The sequence below is a fragment of the Diadema antillarum genome, unplaced genomic scaffold (genome assembly GCF_040938485.1).
Source record: "Diadema antillarum isolate AM-2024a unplaced genomic scaffold, OU_Dant_1.0 scf00000186, whole genome shotgun sequence".
Taxonomy (NCBI): Eukaryota; Metazoa; Echinodermata; class Echinoidea; order Diadematoida; family Diadematidae; genus Diadema; species Diadema antillarum.
In genome coordinates this window covers 929730-952212 of record NW_027271075.1, presented here as the reverse complement: position 1 = coordinate 952212, position 22483 = coordinate 929730, and the positions used below count along the sequence as shown (strand labels likewise).

Below are 22483 nucleotides of genomic sequence, written 5' to 3'. Positions count from 1 at the left end.
GACTCTACAGGACACCAATATCATCATTCTTTTCTTTTTAAGAAGAACAAAACAATTATGGCACTGTAAAAGAGGATATTTTCGCGCGACTAATTTTTCGCGCTCAGAGGGGTAAGAAGAGTTTCGCATGTTTTTAATTCCATGGAATCATGCCAGACCTCAACTACTGGAACATATAATGGCAGGCAAAAATATTCACGAGTGTGCTTTTATTTTCGCACTAGTTTCTGGTTGCGCGAAATGCACAAAAATTTCAACACCGCAAAAAATTTCCACTTTTGACAGTAATAACATCTGCCTATATGTTTTCCACTCATCAATAGATGTGAAGTCGTCTCTTAAGACTGCCATAATCCATACTCATAAATGCAAACATTTCCCCACAAAATATGCTTATTGCAAAGGGATATTGAAAGGGTGGATACAGTAGTTGAAGCGTTATAAAGTGTAAAATTGATGCTAGAACACTTTGCCACTACTTGGCTGGTTTTCAGAAAGGAATAATGCACAGTGTAGCGTTGCAAAGTGACATACACAGCATGATAATGCTTAGTTACACACTAATGAAAACCACATGCATCGTGCACCATCGGCCTGAAAACATTTCATTGATTTTTGTCTTTAAACCCTCTGCTGCACCAGCCTCCATGACCATGTACTCAATGATGATACTCTCTGTTGATTTTGCAGAAAAGCAAATCAATTGTCCACTGGCAGCCAAGGACATAGCCATTTTAACCACCAGTGAGTGAGTGCTAATTGCTTGCATACGATACGCTCTCAATTAGCAAAGACAGAGCAAATCAAGCACATTATGAGTTTGTCCTCCTAATCAGACAGTTAGGATTTTTATGGGGGGGGGGGGGTGTTCAGAATTTAGAAAAAGTGGACCACTTCAGGATTTAATCAGCTGACAAGCAAAAAACAAAAAACAAAAACAAAATACAAAAAAACACACAAAAAACACCTCTCGGTTTTATCTGCTGATAAGCAAAAAAAAATATTTTTATATAAAAGGCTCCCCTGTGCAATCTTTCCTGTTTCAGTACCGTCACTTCCGAGATTCATCAAATGACAAGCAAAACAAAAAAGGGGGGTTCTGCGACTCCCTTTTTTTCTTTTTATTTCTTTCGTCTTTTTGCTGGCAAATGGGGAGGGCCTGCTAATGTACCACATTATTAGTCTTCACCATGAGTTCGGTTTTATCCAAACATGTATACCAATGAAAGGGATTTTGTAAAGGATAGCTTCAGTTTGTTTGTTGTTGTTGTTTTTAGATTTTAACGCTAATCACATGGGGTGATCTTTTCAATGTACATAGCTTCAACTCACGGCCCCGTTGCATAAAAGTTACGATCAAACGCAAGTCAAGAAGATCAAACGTAAGTCCCAAATGCTCCATTCTGATTGGTTGAAAATCAAGTTGCGTATGATTTCCTTGACTTACGTTTGATCGTAACTTTTATGCAACAGGACTAGTCTTGCGGAATGACACAAAGATGATGCAATCCTTTACTAGTAACTTACATATCTCAACAATTTTGTAGTGGAAAAGAAACTAGATCTTGTCATTGAATATGAGCTGGGTGGATCAGAAAATACACCACCACAGTGATAGGTACAGTTTTGGGATGCAGTTCATATTATTACAGTTGTTCAGCAATTTGGAAGCTCGTCTTGGAATCTCTGAAAAATAGAGCTAAATTACTTTGTATGCATTTAAATGATTTATCAAAATCATTTCAATGATGCTTTTCAACTGAACTATTGATGAACTAGACCTCTATGTTAATAACAAATTTTGATAAAACTGACACATAAAATCTACCTTTATCTAGGTCATTCATTTATTGAATTAATAGACTATCTATATCTACCACTTGCACTTAAATTTACTAAAATTACATGCACAGCACAGCCTCAGGATCACAGGATCAGGGGACTGTAGAAATATGTTCATTTAAAATTAAAACTATCCTTTCCTTAGAAAAACACAAGGTACCTTTCATCCGACTTAGCTGGGGTTTACTTTAACCACCATTCCATCATTTAAAATATTACTATTAGATGGCAAGCATCAGCTACACATTGTAAGTAGGGGGCCCAACTGACAACCAGCACAGCAGAGACAACATCCCGATGCAATACACGCCTCCTTCCAATTCCATACATTCACTGCACTGCACGAACATTACGTTCGTCGCTCGGTCGGGCAGACATACGCCACTGCATTGCGTAGCTGCGCCACGACAGAGCCGTAATCCGTAAGCTGGCAGGGCGTAGAAATAAGATAACAACGCAAAATCATGGCCGTTAATTCAATTGCAACATCAGCTACCTACAGATGTTGCTTCGCGCAAATACATGTTTGATACCTAGAACAATTGAAAAACAAAGGAAAATAGTTAGTTTACCTCAGTATTGTCTCCGGGAAAGCGATGCTGAAGGGTAATTTCTCGTATGCAGTATACAGAATCAGGACGGCTAATCCACAGTATGTACCCGCAGCACCTCCGCTTCCGGTATAAACGTAATGAATGGATCCGTCTTCGCAAGAAGACCACACCGGCGGGTACGGTACACACACACCGCTGCTTATGCTTTCACTGGCTGGAGACAATTCGGCTATCTCCCCCTTGATCTCTACCGGCAGCTCGGCTTGATCCATACATGGCTTCCCCCTCAGTGCTGTGCGAGGTAGCGCTGAGAATGCAGGAGAGTGTTGCAAAAGCGGAATAACAACCGAACTGATGATGGCGTGTGACTACCTCTACGTTCCGTCATCATAGACCTTTCTCAGTTTCTTCTTCTTCTTCTTCTGATTAAGTCTGCCTCCTTCAATAGACTGAAGATTCTTGCAGACTGGTGCTATTTACATTATAATACAATTTATTTACAGATATTTACAAGCACATAGAAAATTTGATGAAAATACTAGCCACTGTGATCAACCGCTAGACGGTTTCTTCAGGTGTTTCTGAAAATATTAGCCAGGGCCGGTGGAGCGTTTTCAAAAGTACAAGTGTGGGAGCCTACTGCCGGGGTGCGTTTTTTTTTAAGACGGCACAGATTGGGGCATGGCGCGTGTTAAACCTATGGGAAAAACGTTGGGTTAGGGTTTTTGGTTATGGTTAGGGTTAGGGTTAGAGTTAGGGTTGGGGTTAGGGTTAGGGTTAGGGTTAGGGTTAGGGTTTGATGGTTAGGGTTAGGATTAGGATTAGGGTTAGGTTTAGGGATAGGGTCCCCGATAGATTTTTAGTTTCCCCAATCTGCGCCGTCTAAAAGCCGGGGTTCATGAGCTAAAAAGAAAAAAAAAAAAAAAAAGGTCCTCAGCTCATCTCTCCCCATCAATTTCCGTTTTTTTCAGCTGACGAAAAAAAAAAAAAAAAATCTATCTATTTCTATCTAGTGCCACTTACGTACTTCCGGGTTACAAAAAGTGTGGGGGCCCAAAGAGCTGACACCTTATGTACTCCTTTGTATGGTGCGCAAAAAGTTTGGGGCCCCCCACGGCCTCCACGGTTCCGCCAGCCATGTTTCATTTTACTACTTTGCAACATTCTGTATATAATGACAATGATCGACTTGTTTTATTTCTTTTACTATAGTATTTAGCAAACATACCCAAAAGTAAGACGAAAGCTTGATTTTGATATAACCCCTATTGAGTCCGGTGTTTCGCGGCTGCTGATCTTTTATTCAACAACTTCATCCATTAAATTATTTCATATCTTAATCAACTACGACGGCTATAATTAGAGCAGAGTTTTTTAGTGGTTATTCATAAGCAATCTCAACGTAAGCAATAGCAACAGCAAAAATCCCCAGACAATAATTAATTCGCGTTAATTGTGTTTCATTATCAACAATGTGAAACATTTCTTTTGTTTTGTTGACGTTTGATTTAATTGTTTGCAATGCTTTGAGTAAAATGCATATTGCTGGTAATTCAATTTGGGTTTTTTTTTCAGTGTAGGAATTGATGGGCTATATGTTACCGCGGACTGTGTCTAAACTTCAGATCTTTAAGCTTTCTGTTTTACACACGCAAAGTTTATGCTTGATGTATTTTTACTCAGTTGTGTTTATTGCCAACGTATAAGATCGTTATCTTTACTTGCATTTGCGACCAGGCTTTCCTTGATGCCCGTGCCAAAATTACGAGAGGCCGGTACAGAGAGGCCCATTTCTGGAGTCATGCATATAGTGTATGTTGGCCCGCTGGACTCTCTTCAAAGCATAATCATCCTCTTATTTTTCCTTACCCAAAGGAACTCTCTAAAAAAAAATCGAGTGACAATATTCACTCCTAAAAGAGTGAATACAAAAAAGAGTGAATTTAGAGTGAAATTGGAGTGAATTTTGAGTGAAAATGTTCATTTTCACTCGTTTTAGAGTGACCTCAGGGATCACTCTAAAATCTTCGAGTGATCCCTGAGGTCACTCCAAAATGAGTGAAAATGAACATTTTCACTCAAAATTCACTCCAATTTCACTCTAAATTCACTCTTTTTTGTATTCACTCTTTTAAGAGTGAATATTTTCTCTCGATTTTTTTTTTTTTTTTTTTTTAAGAGAGAAGATTACTCTTATTCATATATTTAGATAAATGCTTGGATTGATAAATACTGATTGATGTCAATGCTGGAATATCAATAGGAATAAATGAAGAGTTTGTTCCCAAAAACCGATAAGTCCATTTTTGAAGATTTTGAAGCACGTTCTCACAAAGTGCAAAATAATACATGTATATTGGTCACTACAAAGGTACATTTTTTAAGTTATGGTCAAAAGAAGCAAAAAAAAAAATATCATTCTTTCTATTTTTCTTGACCTTTAATCGCAAATATCTCCATTTGGCAAATTGATATGGACTTATCGGTTTTTGCGAACAAACTCTTCAAATGCACCGATAATAGCTGTAAGATGAATTAGTAGGTCTATAAAATCCATGAATTGATAAATGAATCAAGAAATATATAAACTATACTAGAACACATGGAAATAAATGACATTATTCGTGACACTTGCTGTGTTCTGTGCATGTACAACGTGTCGATGCTGGCACTGTGTGATAAAGTCCTTATTAAGACGGTTGGGATAAAAGAAGGTAGATCATCTACGAGGGGAACATTTTAGAAAACAAAAATCTACTTTACATGTACAATGTACTTAGAATTTATTTCCAGTGATTTTTTTTTTTTTTTTTGTCTTCGTCATCACATATCGTCGCATTCCTTTAGATCTGTCTGAATGCGTTAGGTAATATCAGTAACGGCATCAGCTGATAATGAATTTGCTTATATACAAATTAATGCATTGCCTGTTTTATATTCCCCTTTAAGAACGACTTTCATAAAATTTAGAATATGTCAATGCAACAATACAACAACATAACTTTGACAATTTGTTCTGATGGAAAAATGAGAAAAAGAAAAGAAGAAGTAGAAACAGATAAATGAATTTGAATTGCTATTATACCAGGAAACCTCGGAGCATGGCTCGTTATATTTTTCATCTTTGAATATAGCATATCATATCTATATGTGAAGGGCCCTCTGAATTACGGCTGTTTTAGAAGTCAAAGTTGATTACTATAGTACCATTAGGTAGCATCTTCTTATTAAACACAGCCAAAACACGAGACACGTTTTATTACACGGATGTCCTTATATACGTCGAGTAAGATGAAACAGCAAGGCCTTTTCATGCATGTAATTAAATACTTGCAATGATTCATGAGAGAAATATTATCCGCTACAAACAAGAGAGAGTTTTACTGTCAAGCACAATTTCATGTTCATGAGGGCCAATAACTGGATTCTTGAATGGTTAAGAGTCTGGTGAAATTGATTTTTAATCAAGTCATTCTGATTGATATGTATCAATGACATCACTAGCTCGCAAAAAGGCTGAACCGTGGTAATCCGCAATATATCTCTTCGTGGGCTAACATAAAATCGCTTTGTGCATGTCAGAAGTTGATAATTATATTCTACACAAGTATGAGGTGGTTGTATATCAATAACGCAGATTAGTTGAAAAACTAAAACCCCATCTGGAGATCTCCGGGGCAGTGGTGTGATATGCCTCTGTTTCTCTCGCGTAACACGAATGGTCACCAGATGATATTAAATACATGGACAGTCAGGTATATCGTCAGGTATAAAGATAGGCCTGTATGTAGGCCTATCAACAGACAGATAGATTAGGTAGATAGATAGATGGCCTAAGGAGGGTACCACTGTCTACTCCGCTCAAATTCTCGTTTCTCAAGTAACTTTGACCCCAGATAAAAGTCAGCCATTTCGTTTTTAGCTCGATTACCTAGATTTATTATTTTTCAGCTTGTTATGGGCACGTCACTTGGTTTCAAGGCGACATCATGCAGTGGCGGATCGGCCGGGTTGGGGGGGGGGGGGGGGGGTCGCACCGGGCGAGTGCCCCTTCTTTATTTTTACCTTTTTTTAATACGCTAGCTGTAAAAGAAATAAACGAAAAAATGAACCGCACACCCCTACATTCAATTTTGTGTTGCTTGTTTGTTTGTTTGTTTTTAATAAAAGTATACACGTACATGAAATCGCACAATGACCCTTTTTTTCTTCTTGTCAGCCAATTAACGCCGAAAGTGGTACGAAACAAAATTTTTTTTTTGCTTGTCAGCTAATTAAACCCGGAAATAGAACTATGGAGAAATAAACTGCCCCCCCCCCCTTTTTCTTACGGAATTCCTGGATCCGCCCCTGTCATGCATAGCGACTTACTTGACGTAATGCTGCGTTTACACCATGTTCCCGGCAACCACGGCAGCCTCATTTACCAGAAACGTAGTGCGCCGTGGATAGATAAGACAGTCTTCCGTTTCCCACCTTATTATTCTAGTCTTTTTCGATCCAATCCTCGCCCCGTGAACGTATAGCTGATGTAAAGACACTGTTCTCACGGCTATATTGGTCAGGCTCGACTATCAATATTTTCTGTCGCGTCCAGCTGTGGACCACCTCCAATTTTTTTTTTTTGTTTTTTTGTGTGTGTGTGTTTTTTTTTTTTTTTTGTTAGATACGGCATATGATATATATGATAGATATGGCATCCGCGGCAAATCACGGCCGGTCACGTTTGGCTATCCCGTCTCACCGCGTTGTCTCATGTCAATCCCGTTTTGTCCACGGTAGCCTGAAACGTAACTGCCTTGGCCGCCGGGATCATGGCGTAAACGCAGCATTACTTTTGGAATATTCATGTTCCAACAAAGAGTGAACTTATTCGCGTAGACGGGTGACCAGGGTGATGTTTGTTATTCCGAAAATGAAATACTGTTCGTTATTCCGAAGATTCGTTTTTCCGAAACACCGATAATAATTCCCCCGTTTAATAATTAGATGTTCCTTAATCCGAAAATTAACAAGGGTTCTTTTTACTGCGAACATAGCGTTATTCCGAAGGTTCGTAATTTTGAAAATGAAATAGAAGGTTCATTCACTTGTTCGGAACACTCTAAAATGAAATGATAATTGGTAATGGACATTTTAAATGTTAGCTTCTCTGATCCTTTTATAAATGTTTGACTTAACACTCAAAATATTGGAATTACCATTTCTGAAATGATAAGTTCAACATTTTGTGAGCAAAATTTAATACAAGTACTTTGAATGTTGGAGGAGTAACAGCATTTACAATGTTTACAAAGTGTATTTAGCATTTTGATTTTTAGATTGAAGTTTCGTTAAAGGGACTGTACAATACTGATTGAGGTGGGGATTCATGTTTTGAACATTCCTAATTGAAATAATGAGAAACCTCTTGTGAAATATGAAAGAACATGTACACGTAGTTTTAAGGATTCATTGTTTACTTGATGAAAATTGGTTTTCAAATGGCCGAGATATCCAAAAAAGTGATGATAATAAAGGGCGACAGGCCACGCCTTTTATCGGGATCTCTTTGTTTCACCTTGTTTTTGGATATCTCAGCCATTTCAAAACCGATTTTCATCAAATAAACTTTTGATACCCCTTTAGAATTGCATGCTCTTTGATATCTCATAGAGTGGTTTCTGAATATCTCGCAAAATATTAAAAGCTAAATTCTCACCTCGACCAGAACTGTACACACCCTTTAAGCTGAAACTGAAAAGAAGGTGACTGACCTACCTTCGGAATAACGAACCTTAACTTAATTTTCTGATTGACGAACCTTTGGAATAATGAACCTTATTTCATTGTCAGATTAACAAATCCTAAATAAATAATGTTTCGTTTTCGGAATTACGAACCTACGGAACAGTTCGATGATGATGATGATAATAATATCAGTAGTAATGATAACAGTAATTATTATCATTATTATTTTTATTATTATTATTATTATTATTATTATTATTATTATTATTATTATTATCATTACTATTATTATCATTACTATTATTGTTATTATTATTATCATTATATTACAAAAGCTGCAATGTTTATAAAAGGAAAAATACACACCATTTGTTGCCTGTCCAGGCCTGTCCAAACTGCTGTCACCAGTTTGGTCTTTGAACAGGGGCCTTGGAATATTAATTTTGTTTAGTGTGTGTTGGGGGGGGGGGGGGGAGAAAGGTTTTTCACAAACATTTTATTCTTCCTTTTACATCGAAAATTGTTTTAAAATTACAGAATTTTCCATTTTCAATGGGAGCCATTATTTCCCTGAGAATCCAACAATGACACATAAAGAAAAAGAGGATTTCACTCACAATATCACCTGCTTTAGCAATTAAAAATGTAGGGTTTTTCATCAAACTACTGCAGTTGTTTTTTTTAATGTAAAAAGCATGTTATCTTTTTGTCATGCAAGATAAGTGTTAAACATCAAAGCTTTGCACAATTGCACAGAAAGGCACTTAATCAACAGCTGAGATACACTGTATATTGTACAGTCACCTCTGCCTATGTTAAATCTGTAGGAACTGAAGAAAAAGGTTCGACTTAAGAGAAAATTTGACTTATGAGGGATCAAAAACAAAGTCAATTCAAAGAATGGGAGCTAACACAACATATACAGTCGACTAAGGCAATTATTCGACTTATGTGATTTCTACAATGTACTTTGGCAGAGTTGATTTGTAAAACCACTTTGATAATATAACAACAATCTTATGAAAGCAATGAAAACACTGCATGATTGTGAGATATGTCACATATTCACTTTATTGACAACCACTACATTCATACATAATTTGAGGCACACACAAAACCTTTATATCGCAAAAAAAAAAAAAAAAAGAGAACAAAATCTATACTGCACCACAGATGCCATTTTAATGGGAATAAAAGCAACATAAATTTACACCTTTGTGGCAAATTTTACAGGTGGTTTTCACTAATTTGTAGCCAATATTGTGTTTACAGCTCCACACGACAGTACTGGGTTTACATTCTGCAGCAAAGAAGCTTCAAAGAACACTCGATAATGTATGACCATGTGCTTATCACAATCGGGCCCATACCTGTACCATAACGTACCTAGCATGTCAGAATTCGACAACGACAAGAACATGATTCTAGGACTGTGGAAGTGATTTACAGGTCTACTCTAGAATATAGGAATTTTGCTATGCCATGCCAAAGACGAGACTGAATAATATTTTCACTTACACTAAAAGACAGGAGGGTAAGTCCACATAAGAGGCTTGCATTATTTGACAGGTGTTACTTGGGATGCTTCCCACCAATTTGCTGGTCGTCATGGTAACTAACAGATTCATACACGCTAGATGAAGAGAAGAACTGACAATGCAGACGTGGGCCAGGTCACTCATTTTGTCCAAGACCGACAGAGTGATGGACAGGATTATCACTGGCAGAGAAGACTTCCTTCACGTGTGGCTGCGTGAGGCAAGTATGATAGCCTACCCCTTTGCGGAATCCATATTTTAATGTTGCTCGCATCTTGCCTTTGCTAACATTTGGATATCCAAGCCACAGTTGGGAAGCAAATCATTGTAGCTGAACATTCAGCAATGATTCTCGTTATTCTAGCTGCTGTAAGCAACGGTCCATTCTACTGTAGCTAATTCTGTAACTTATTTTTGAGATGCATGAACCCTCAAACTGCAAAAACTAAAAAACTAAAAAAAAAAAAAAAAACGGGATAAAAGCTGAGGCTGCACTGATTCAACATTTGACTCTTGCAATGCCATAAATTCGAGCATGATGAGATGTGTCTCTCAATTTGCAAGCAGACTGTGTACCAGAATTTAGCCCATTTATTTAGCTGCATCACAATCAAAGCTTATTTTGAACAGCTCTGGCAAGAGAGCACCTTAACAAAACTTGCAATACTCTTCTTCCCCCTCATTTTGAATACATGATCCCACATCAAGGATCGGGTACAGACACACTATGAGTAAATGAATGATAAGAAAGAGAAGACCATGAGAAATGTTTTGGTCTGAAATGAGGATGAAAATTTCAGTTTTACTCGTAGAAAAAAAAAATCTTTGGATACATTTCAAGGAACCAAGAGCCTTCACTTCGAGTAAATCAATGCATAAACACATCGATGTAATAAATAGGTGACACCATACAGACAACAATGGTAGGGGAGAGCGGGGAGAAGTGGGACATTATTTCAAGTTCGCCGATTTTCTTCTTATATCTTTTTATAGAAGAGATGATTACACTTCCTTTCGGGCTTGCATGAAGGTTCATATGGTAGGTAACATAAAGAGCTATAAACTGGGGGTGGCACTGTTTTCAATTTTCTGCAGTTAATAAAAAGAAAAAACCTTATTTTGGGGGAGAAGTTGACCCACCCGTGGGTCAAGTGGGACAACGGCAAGGGAGAAATGGGACGGTGTTTGTAAAGTGTGACATCCTATAGAAATGTCGGAAATGCCAAAGTTGGAAGGCGTAATGAAACATTGGTAATGAAAACAGTCAAACATGCTTTAAAATGATCTTTATTTTAACAAAACAAGTTTGAACAACATGTTTGAAAATCTGAACTGTTTTACATGTAATGCTATTATTAGGGACAAATGGGACACGTTGTCCCAACTGTCCCTCACATGGCATATACATGAATATGTACGACTGCTCAGTAACCACGCAGGCATTTGTCAAAAACAAGTTATATTAGTTGCATATCAATAAGGCTCACCACCAGCTTCAATTGTGTCCTTGAAATCATGAATACAAAGACAACAGGTTAATTAGCCTGATTTCAAAAAAATGTCATATTTTGGGGAAAATTTTCAATAGCAATTTATACATACTTAGAATTTGCCGAGCTGCATGGCTTTCTTAGTGTGATGTATGGTTGCTAGGGGCTTATTGTAGATATAAGCCAATCGCTGATTGGTTGAACAGTTTTTGATTCAGAGAACGTGTCCCACTTGACCCGCGTCCCAACTCACCCCGCTCTCCCCTATTAAACTGTGGTAACATAATGATATTCAAATTAATTTCAAGATCTGTACACTGTTAATCACCCACATAATTTGATAGCAAAAATGTCAATAGTGTACAACTTGATGAATAACAAAACGATACTATGGGTAGATTCCGGCCGATGTCCCTGTCTCAAAAAAGAAAAAATAATGCCATAACCTTCACATCTAGTTACACCGGCCGTATCACATGATTTCATCTCTATGTCACAAGAGGGTCATCTTTTGTACCCCAATTTTCATAATTGTATCAAATTCTGGTATCATCATCACGAGCTAGGCGCACAGAAAGGAACTACATACGGGACCGGTGGTAAAACTTTGGAACCAAATGAAGAGAAATTGCCACATTATGACAGAGGTCTTTTTATGGACTGAAATTTAAACAAGGAAAAGTAGAAATTACGCGGTGCGTAATATATGTCCCCGCCGGAAGTGGCATTTTGTAGCAAAATGTACAATACAGGTCAAAAATCAAGGTCAAAGGTCAAAGAAGTCAAAGGTCAAAATTCTGTGTAGAAGTTTTGAAGCCCTCACCTAGTGCCATCACATAAAGCAAACGGAATCGAAATCGGGTTAGAAATGGCGAAGGAGTAGCATTTTGTAGCAAAATGTACAATATAGGTCAAAAATCAAGGTCAAAGGTCAAAGAAGTCAAAGGTCAAAATTCTGTGTAGAAGTTTTGAAGCCCTCACCTAGTGCCATCACATAAAGCAAACGGAATCGAAATCGGGTTAGAAATGGCGAAGGAGTAGCATTTTGTAGCAAAATGTACAATACAGGTCAAAAAATCAAGGTCAAAGGTCAAAGAAGTCAAAGGTCAAAATTCTGTGTAGAAGTTTTGAAGCCCTCACCTAGTGCCATCACATAAAGCAAACGGAATCGAAATAGGGTTAGAAATGGCAAAGGAGTAGCATTTTGTAGCAAAATGTACAATATAGGTCAAAAAATCAAGGTCAAAGGTCAAAGAAGTCAAAGGTCAAAATTCTGTGTAGAAGTTTTGAAGCCCTCACCTAGTGCCATCACATAAAGCAAACGGAATCGAAATCGGGTTAGAAATGGCGAAGGAGTAGCATTTTGTAGCAAAATGTACAATATAGGTCAAAGGTCAAGGTCAAAGGTCACGACTGAAATTCTGTGTAGAAGTTTCAAAGCTCCCATGTAGTGCTATCATATAAAGCAAACAGAATCAAAATTGGCTCATAAATGACAGAGAAGTAGCAAATTGAAGATTTTGATCACACACGGACGCACACACGGACACACGGACACACGGACGGACGGACGGACGGACGGACGGACACACGGACACACACACGTACGGAGCCCGTTTCATAGTCCCCTGCTCGAACTCGTTCGGCGGGGACAAAAATATGTAAATAGAAAAGCCTAGTCGATATCCTGCTCCCTTCTTGACAACAGATGGGAATTTATGGCATGGGTTGTAAACTGCCATCTGACAAGAAGTCGGGGCCAAAGGTCGTGGTCAGTGATTATCTTTTTTCATTTCATTCCTCGTCCATATTCATCCTCGTATGCCATCATCTTTGTCACAACCATTACACAAGTGTAATTATGTTCTCTGTGAACGTTTATATATATTAACCCGCCTCAAGGATTGTATGATGAGGTCACCTGGAGGAATATCAAATATGGGTGAGTAAGAAGCAGACGGACACTGAAGCATCACATTTTCACTGGAGCTGATGTACCTCTGCTTCTTAATCGGCAACATGTCAGGATAAAACTCATGGGACTTATATCTCACTTGTCTACCACATATATCTAGCAGTACACTGCTTATATTATTTTGTTATCAAATGTAATGACACACCCACTTAATGTATATGAATATTAGTAGATCCTATATAATAATTTTACAGGTTTCGACTCTAAGTAGTGCTGAGGACAATTAGCAATCACAATCCGACAAAACAGCAACCTTAACACAGATATATTTGCTTGTTTTCAACCTAAAAACACACACGCACTGGCATTGCAAAGACTAATAACAGAAACTCTTTCTGATTCGATATGAACATGGTTGATATTCACATATTATGGCATACAATATATCCAGCCAGATAATATACTCTGGCAAGCTATAATTTCTACACTAGAAACTTTCAGAAATTTTCTTCTTCTTCTTCTTCTTTCTGAGAAAGACTTTGGGGAAAAACTAAAAAGGCATTTGATTCTTTGTGATGATAAACATCACATCGAGATAGATTGAATTGTAATGCTTGGAAGAATTACCAGTGAATGGTCACCTGCCATTAAAACAACAGAATAACAAAATGCGATTTCAACTCTTCATGAGAATGTAAATACAGAACAATGTCTCCTGTTCTATTGACATTAACTACAATCACCAAAGCACATGATCCATACTAATTACAACTGGTGGTTGATAACAACTTTTGACTACTGAGGCTCTGTAAATAAAACTTTTCCCATCTGTACAGTATTCTGATGACATTCGGAAATTGGGAGACTCTGTTTTCTGTCGAGCATCTAGAAACTTGACGTTTCTGCCTAAAACTACACTCGACTATGAAATAAAACAGACAAGCAATAGTGACATTAAAGAAAAATAAAACAGGAATCACAGTATGGAGGGTGTGAATAAGTTCGATCACGAGATAAAACCGAACAAAGGTATAAAGCACTACATAGGAAACACAATGGTTTACATATGTTGCCATGGTAACCAATAATGCCTTCCAGTTTTAGAAATATCGCAGTTCTGTCTCATCGACCATATTGATAATAGTATCCCCTAAATTATACAAGGCTCTACACGGGAGGTGTCTATATCATTAAATGCCAGTCACAAGAAATTAGGCATCACCCAGCCGCAAATCACTGCAGGGCTACAAGGTTCACGGCCACTTTTCCATCTGGGCATCCTCACATGAACATGCAGTGGGTGATGAACTGCAGAAACAAGGAAGAAAAAAATGGAATAGGATGGAAAGGGAAGGAATTTTATGATATTTAGAAAAGACAATAGCAAGGTTGATTGATCACAACATATTCATGCTACACTTCTGTCACAAAGAGCGATGAGTAGATAAGACAGATAGATCTGCATTCATTTCACAAAGTACAATACAAGTAAAATATGCAACTACCTTACTTTCCATTGACCTTAACGCTTCGGGTAACCACTATGGCATGACTTATTTTTTATCAACCCATCACATTTTGTGTAAAACTGTTGGGACAATCACCTGTTTAGGCACTGTCATTAATCAATTAATCACAAGGAAAATTTCCACACCCCATGGGCTTTTGGTACCACTGCTCTGAAAGCATGTAATGAAATTCATCACATTCACGCATGTGATCATTTTTAGTTCTAAACTATCCTAAACAAGTATGTACAGTAAGTACAGTGGATCAAAAACATTCAATACAATACCAAAGTTGGCTTTCACTAGGAGAGTAAAATCAGTTGATCAGAATGGGAGAGGTATAATCAAAATCAAACCAACAATATAAACTTAAAAAAAAATGAAATCTATATTTCCCATGTTTTCATAAATCAGTGATATATGATTCACAACTCTACATTTAAAGTGACAGTGGTGAGGTTCTGATAACTCTCACATCTCCTACTGACATACATTCATACATGTACAATGTATTCCGATATGCAAATCTTCACTAAATGCCTCTATTGATAGACTCAGTATGCACCAAAATTATGGAATTATCTCCCCCTGTTTGTAAGGCAAGCAACTGCAGTTAGTGACAGAGACTCCAACCCTAAGCACCTTCTGATCTGGAGATTCTCCCACCTGAAACCCCTAGCAAATGGGAGACTCCAACTTGATGTGTACGAAGTGCATATCACGAGCGCAAAGTTCCTTGCGGCCGGGGTCCAGGGCCCACTTGGACCCTGCAGAAGCTCTAATGATTAGGGTTTTTGATGCTCTCTCGTGCTATCTTAGGCTTATTTTTCAACATACGAAGACAAGATGTAAGAAATCATTTCAAACGGGAGACACAGAGCCAGGGCGGGAGAAATTAAATCTCAAGCAGTAGAACGGGAGATTTGGCAAAAGTGGGCTTTCGGTGGGAGATCTCCCATCGAAAGCGGGAGAGTTGGAGTCTCTGTAATGACCAAGCTAAAAACTCATCTTATGAATAATGCTGCTTCTTAAATTACGCATGTCATGCGCAGTACAGTATATTATAGTAAGTAGCTGCATAATATAAATGCCCTTTATCATTATTATTGGTATTAGTGGCATGAATACCCCAGGGAAATATTAAATGTATCACATTATTGCTATCTCATAACCACCTAGCTACCATAACTGCTTGTGAGTAAAGCAGTAACTGCTGCTGAATCAGCAAGCAAAATTATGATGTTGAGAATCCATTTGTGAACAAATCCATCAGCAGAATAGTGAGGTGATGAGACCATAGCTCCTCCCAATTTGCACATAACTATATTTATCAAAAATGCACAAAGCTTTGAAATACCAGGACCTTTGTGGTTTGTTCTGACTTTGATAACATTTCAACCATTCTGCCCATCTGATTACATCATATCTATGAAAGTCATCATGAACTTGGTGGGGGTCATCCCACGAGACCGACACCCACAAGTCATACAGCCCACGATTTCGACATAGAAAACAGGTCCATGAGTCCTACAGCTCACGAGTCACACAGCCCATGAGTTCGACACTAGGCAAATAAAGCCCATGAGTTCGACGCTAGGTAAAAACAGCCCACGAGTTCGACGGATACAACACGGTGCGTAATGTGTCGGTCTCGTGGGCCTTGTTGGCTTAGTGTCGAACTCATGGGCTGTATGACTTGTGAGCAGCATGACTCGTGGGCTGTATGACTCGTGGGTGTCGGTCTCGTGACATGCACTCAACTTGGTCTGGCGTTCCATTCTAACTGAAAAAAAAAAGAAATTGACTTCCTGCTTTAGCAACGATCTAAGATTGCATTGTTTATACACACATGTATGTGCCAGAAAAAAAAAAAAAATTTATGCCTTGTACGTAAGTTTGTTTGTCTGTCTTTAAGTGTTTTGGAGGGCATGGGTCAAGAGGCTCAGCAGTTTGAATACAAAGAGGGAAAAGATGCTTTGTGTACATTTTTCACAGCTGCCAACCATTGCAGCTCACAAAATTTACTGATGCAAGATTACAGAAGTATTCTGAACATGAAGGCAAAAGTCATATCTTGGTTCAAAGATGGGAAACTGCACATATTAGAGGGATCGCATAGTTTTGGTTGAGACCGAATTTCAGGTTTCTAACTTTTTTTGATGAAATAATGAGAAACCTCTCATGAAATATGAAAGAGCATTAAAATGGTATGCTCTGTAATATTTCATAAGTGTTTTCTTGGTATCTCGCAAAAAGTTAAAAGCCCAATTCTCATCTCCACCAATACTGTACTTTCCCTTTAAGCATGCTGAATCAAGTTCTTTAAAAAAAATCATTTCATTTAGAAACCACATTTTCTCACATTTGCTGAGGAAAAACATACTTTATTGTTAAAACATTGAGGTTAGAAGATCTGCACTTTGTTGCACAGTTAATTAAGTCTAGGTCCCAAAATCTTACATGTGTGGGTTGTGCATGAGTTAGTTTTCTGTTAGATTTTGTCAGCCTTTTGTTTTGATATGTTTTGCAATGTGCTGATATTGAAGTAGGAAATATAATTCCTTTCTAGATTACAACAAGATTCTCTTTCTATTTCACACCTCACAGTTAGAAAGATTTGAGAGTATATAGGAATGACATAGGTGAATTAATGAAGGAGAAATAAGATAGGAAGAAAATAATCTTCATTTCAATGATAAACCAGAAACATTCCCGATATGAAACTGTCCAAATTGGAACCACAAGCTTTTTTCGTGGCAGGAAACTGGCAAACTGCTGATCACAACCAAATTAACAGTATAGTACTTGAACTGGGGAGTGTTTCATGAAAGTCTGAAAAGATACTTTTTGCTCGTAAGACACACTTACATTCTATGGGAGACTTCATGAAAATGGATTTTACTTCTCTTTTAAAGTCTCTCACAGCTAACTATGAGTGACTTTGGCCATTCTGAGATTCACGTAAAGATTCTTTGTGATGACTTCATGAAACGACCCATGAATCATGTTGACAAAATCTTTCGCATTCATTTTACTTCTGCAAATTGCGGCTTCTCACAAAATTTGCACAAGTTTTATGCATGTGAAAGTTTTGTGGATGTGAAAATGTCTGATTTTACAATGCTTGCATTATGATGGCAACGCTGATTAACAAGAAATGACCACGCCAAGAACAAACTTGGCATGACAAGCATGACATCAAATTTTCGTCAGAGTGTCAACATGCAGCTCTGTGATTGGTCAATGGTGAAAGATATAAAGTAAATGAAAGGATGAAAAGATAGCAATGCATTATCGAAGCTCTTGCTAGACAGGATGGAACCAATTTGCATTTTGGTCGCTACATTTGTGACAAAAACCCGACACCATGCAGTGACAAAGTCAGTAAGATGGTATGTGAGCCCATCAATGGCTTTTTAAAACATGCTTCTTCATGAACTAGTGTGAATCACGAAAGCAGTTAAGAGCAAAAGTAATGATGTAAACTTTGTGAACAGCATTACAGCATTCTAAAGGGATGAAATTGTGTGTGTGTGTGTGTTGTTGTTGTTGTTGTTGTTTGGGTTTTTTTTTTTGGGGGGGGGGGGGAGGCGGAGGACAACATTTTCACCTTTCCTGCTATAGACATATATGTGTAGTTAAATAACTCAGGAAACACAATATTTTCTATGACACCTGCAGTGTTCTTGGCAAAAAAAACCAACAACAAACACACAAAATAAATAGCAACAAAATACTGCAAAAAAGTATGAGTTGATGTCTCTGTGAAAACATACTGAAAAAAAAAAATGCATAACGCTCGATGTTAGTTCAGAAATAAAACCAATTCATCTGCCGCCCACAGTCTACTGGGTCAACTCCACTTCTCATGCAGCTCCATGGTCTTTTACCCTTGTCATTTCAGGCAACTAATAAGCCACTAATTTAATCAGCTCATTCATACAATGTGCCTTATCTAGCATACTTGGGGCAGGTACATTTTGTATCAAGAAAATCCGGTACGCGGTTTTTCTTAAAATCTTGATATCACAACACATAAAATGGACAGACAACCATAAAACATAATGCCTCCGGCTCCCTTCATAGTGGATGTATATAAAAAAAAATAAAAAAATAAAAAAATAAAAAATGAAACTGCCATTTGACAGTTTATTATCTGCAAAACATATGGCTATACTATAATCCTCAAAATTATTATTGTTTTTTTTTTTTTTTTTGGGGGGGGGGGGGGGGTAGCTTATGCTCAACTTTTTGTTTTGTAATGATTGTCAATGAAACTTTAGTTGTGTGTGTACCAATACAGACATGAAGACGCAAGATGTACATGTATGTGAATCAAAAGCAGACTGTGGTATAAAAAACGACTTCTGATGAGTGCAAAGGACTTTGTACAATTCTATGCACACACCTACCCTGCCAATCACACAGAACGCTGCACTAACATACAATGAGCACTAATGAACAAAAGTTATGTGATAATGGATGGACTGTGGCAGTATTTTTCTCCTTTTTTTGGGGGGGGGGGGGGAGGGGGTTGCAGGGAAGGGAAAAAGGTGAGCATGAGAAAGTTCATAGAGGATAAATATTTAATAATACAATGGATTTCACAAGATCAAAGGGCAACACAGCTAACTGTACACATGTTAGAGAAAAAGAAGGAAAAATAGACGAAGAAGAGAAAGAAGAGGAAGAGGAAGAGAAAGGTAAAGAAGAGAACGAGAGAAAAAAAGGAGAAGAAGATGGTAATGAAAAGACGGACTATGAGATCAAGGACAAGAGCATGGACGAGACGAAAAAGAAGAAAAGTTATGAAGAAGTAATGGATAAGGAATGGACAGCTAGACAACCATAATGCATTCCAGTACATCAACATGGGTTAGTTCATACACTCTGCTACATGGTACAAATCCCTCATTCCCAGGCCACCATGGGATAAGTGTGATGTGTGATGCATATGATGCATAGGGCACCCATGTCGAGTAATATGGCAGAGTCATGCTTCGAGTACGAGATTGATGGCCACTATATCTGAGTCACTCAAACTCTGTATTGAGCAACCTTTCTTTCATAGAATATAACTTTGCACAACTATTATGTCCGTATCTAGATTTAGATGAGAATCTACGCATTGAAATGTCCAATTTGGATGTTTATCAGGCTATAGATCAAATGTGACGCTGCATCACACAACCAAAAAAAAGTCACCAGACATGAATTTTTAGTTAAGGGCAGATTCTGAAAGAGCAGACTATAAGCTTTAAAATTGTATAAACTCAATTCAAATGGACTCCCCTATAAACCTATCAGAAAGAAAGAAAGCACACACTCTGGAAAAGTGTGAACTGAGAAAAGAGGCTCTGAAGTACAGGATCTATTCAAGCGCGTAATAATCTTTACCAAGCCGGGCTAGCTGTGCAATGAAAGGGACAAAAAAACAGGATGTAGACCAAGGGAGCACCAACAATGAAGAGATTATCAGATTAAGCTGAAATTCAGCATGTTCTATTTAAAACACATTTTGTCCATGAATAATGCCAACTTTCATAGCAGTAGAGCTATCCTTTCAAGAGTTATTAGACTTGAAAGTGAAAAGTAAAGGATTTCCAGAAATAAAAAGAAGAAATGAAAAGGGGACTCTAAGATATACAACTAATCATTCTATTCTCCCCCAAAAAAGGGTTGTAGAAAAACTGCTGAAAACATGTTTTACCATTCATGTTATGATCCCAACCTAAAGAATAATGTAGAACAAGGATAGCTCTTTCAGAAAATATGAAAATCAAGGGGTGCGACTTCATCTTAGGGGATACAGGGTCACAAATGTAAGCCCGAGATCAGCTCTGCAATTTTTTTTTTCTACAATGCATCATACATTGATTTTTTTTTTCTACAATGCAATATTTCATGAATCTGGGCTGGTGAGGCAAATTTTGCAAATGGATGAATTTGTGACAGAGAACAATTGCAATGATATGAGAAATACATGTACTATATACTGCATTTTTCTATTCAAGAGATTAAAAAGTTACTGATTTTCCACCTTGGCAATTACAAACACTGCATGATTACTGCTATTTCTACTCATCTGGACATATGTGCTAGTAGAAGCTTTAACTAAGCACGTTGGATGGGTGTGGGAACATGTGTGCGTGTGTTTGTGCGTCTGTGCATCTGTGTGTGCAAATGTGTGCTTTGTTTAATAGTGTCTTTTTACTTGATTCCTACAGAGCACATACTGATGCGAGCTTGTGACTGACATGGCTTTTGTTTTTTAATTGACTGTACAGTGGACTCCCATTATAACAAAGACCTTGGTAGCGGAAGATTTCTTTCGTTATATATCGAAATTTTGTTATAACCAAACAAATAAAGAATAGATATACATAGAGTGGAAAATGTTGCCGCCTGAAATCTTACTTCGTTGTAACCGGAATTTCGTTATAAACATGTTCCTCATAACGGAAGTGCACTGTACCTCTTACTATGGCTTGCCGAGTGTTATCCATCATATTTAAGGTGATTTTTTTTTTCTTTTTTTGCCCAAAATACCAGCTTTCTGGCGCACTGATCTGCACATGCCATCCCTATCAAAATAATGGACAGAATGGAAGGACTACATTCCCCCCCCCCCAAACCCATCCTCTTGATAGCTTGTCCAAACTTTAAGATTACTTGGTGAAATGTTTGAAAAAGGTTCTACAATTACTATACAGTGACTTGATCAGGGGCGGATCCAGGAATTCCGTAAAGGGAAGGCGCCTTTGCAAAATTAAAGGGAGGCGCAAGCACCCCCCCCCCCCCATTATTGTTTTTGTTTCTTTTGTTTTAGCCTAAAATAAAGAGGGGGTGCGTGCCCAGAGCGCGCCCTCTGGATCCGCCACTGCTTGATCGTCATTATCATAGATTCTGTGATCTGCATGACATACCTCGACTTTCTATAGTAACTCGTGGCAGCACCAGAGAAGGAAGATTTATGGTGTGTTAAACTGTGCTGCACACCTCAAAAACAAAATGTCTCCCTCCACAACACAAAGGCTTGTTTGACCATGCCCTACCTAGCTACAACTCATGAATGCTAATTAATTTGGTCCAGACTTGGACTGGAACACAATTTCTGCAAAAGTTACAAAGCAGGTAAAGAAATTGCAAACTAACTTCTGATCACCTGCAAAAAAAACCCAAACAAACAAACAAACCATCCATATTATCAAAATACATTACATACTCTCCCATTCACAAGTCAATAGTGTTCAAGAAATACAGCCACTGCTGCTGGGCTAATATTTCCAGGACACATGCCCATGACCCCTGCATGATATCATATTAATCTGAAGCACACAAATGATCTTCATACATGTGTGTTTGCCAGCAACAGTGTATTCACTGTATAATAGTTGCAAATTCACCCAAGATGTCAAGATAAAATAACTTATGAACCCCATGGTGGGACCTCCACTTTGCAATTGGTAACTGAGAGAAATACAGCTTTGGACGTAATGTACAGCAAATGCTATAATGGCGTACGCTTCCCAAGCAGTGCACTATTCCTGCTATTAACATTTGAAGCACCATTCTCAATGGATATGAGGCATTTAATTATGGATTGTACAGTTTCCAATGGGATGAGACTTCAGTTGCCTAACTTTTTTTTTTTTTGAAGATCTTTTTTGGAGATAAAGAGGAACCTCCTAAAACAGCAAATAATTGTAAGGGGAATTGAAAGTTTAGCTGATAAAAATTGGTTTTCGAATGGCTGGGATATTCAAAATGAAGTGATCCTATTAAAAAAAGAGGGACCCACCTTTTATTAGGATCGCTATGTTTTCCTTGTTTTAGGATATCTTGATTCCTCATTTCAAAACCGATATTCATCAAATAAAACTTGAATTCCTCACATAATTGTATG

The 22483-nt window shown here is 37.9% G+C and overlaps 1 protein-coding gene across 2 annotated transcripts in view; it reads right to left on the bottom strand.

Moving 5' to 3' along the window:
• Positions 1–13579: 13579 nt before the first annotated feature.
• Positions 13580–22483, bottom strand: part of LOC139723327 (sorcin-like) — a 33879-nt gene continuing 24975 nt past the window's right edge. For both annotated transcript variants that reach the window (XM_071634589.1, XM_071634590.1), the window contains one exon: positions 13580–14377. Coding sequence is in view for 1 of the 2 variants with exons in the window: in XM_071634590.1 (XP_071490691.1) it covers positions 14351–14377 (27 nt within the window). In the remaining variant the exon portion in view is untranslated. The remainder of the gene's footprint in view (positions 14378–22483) is intronic.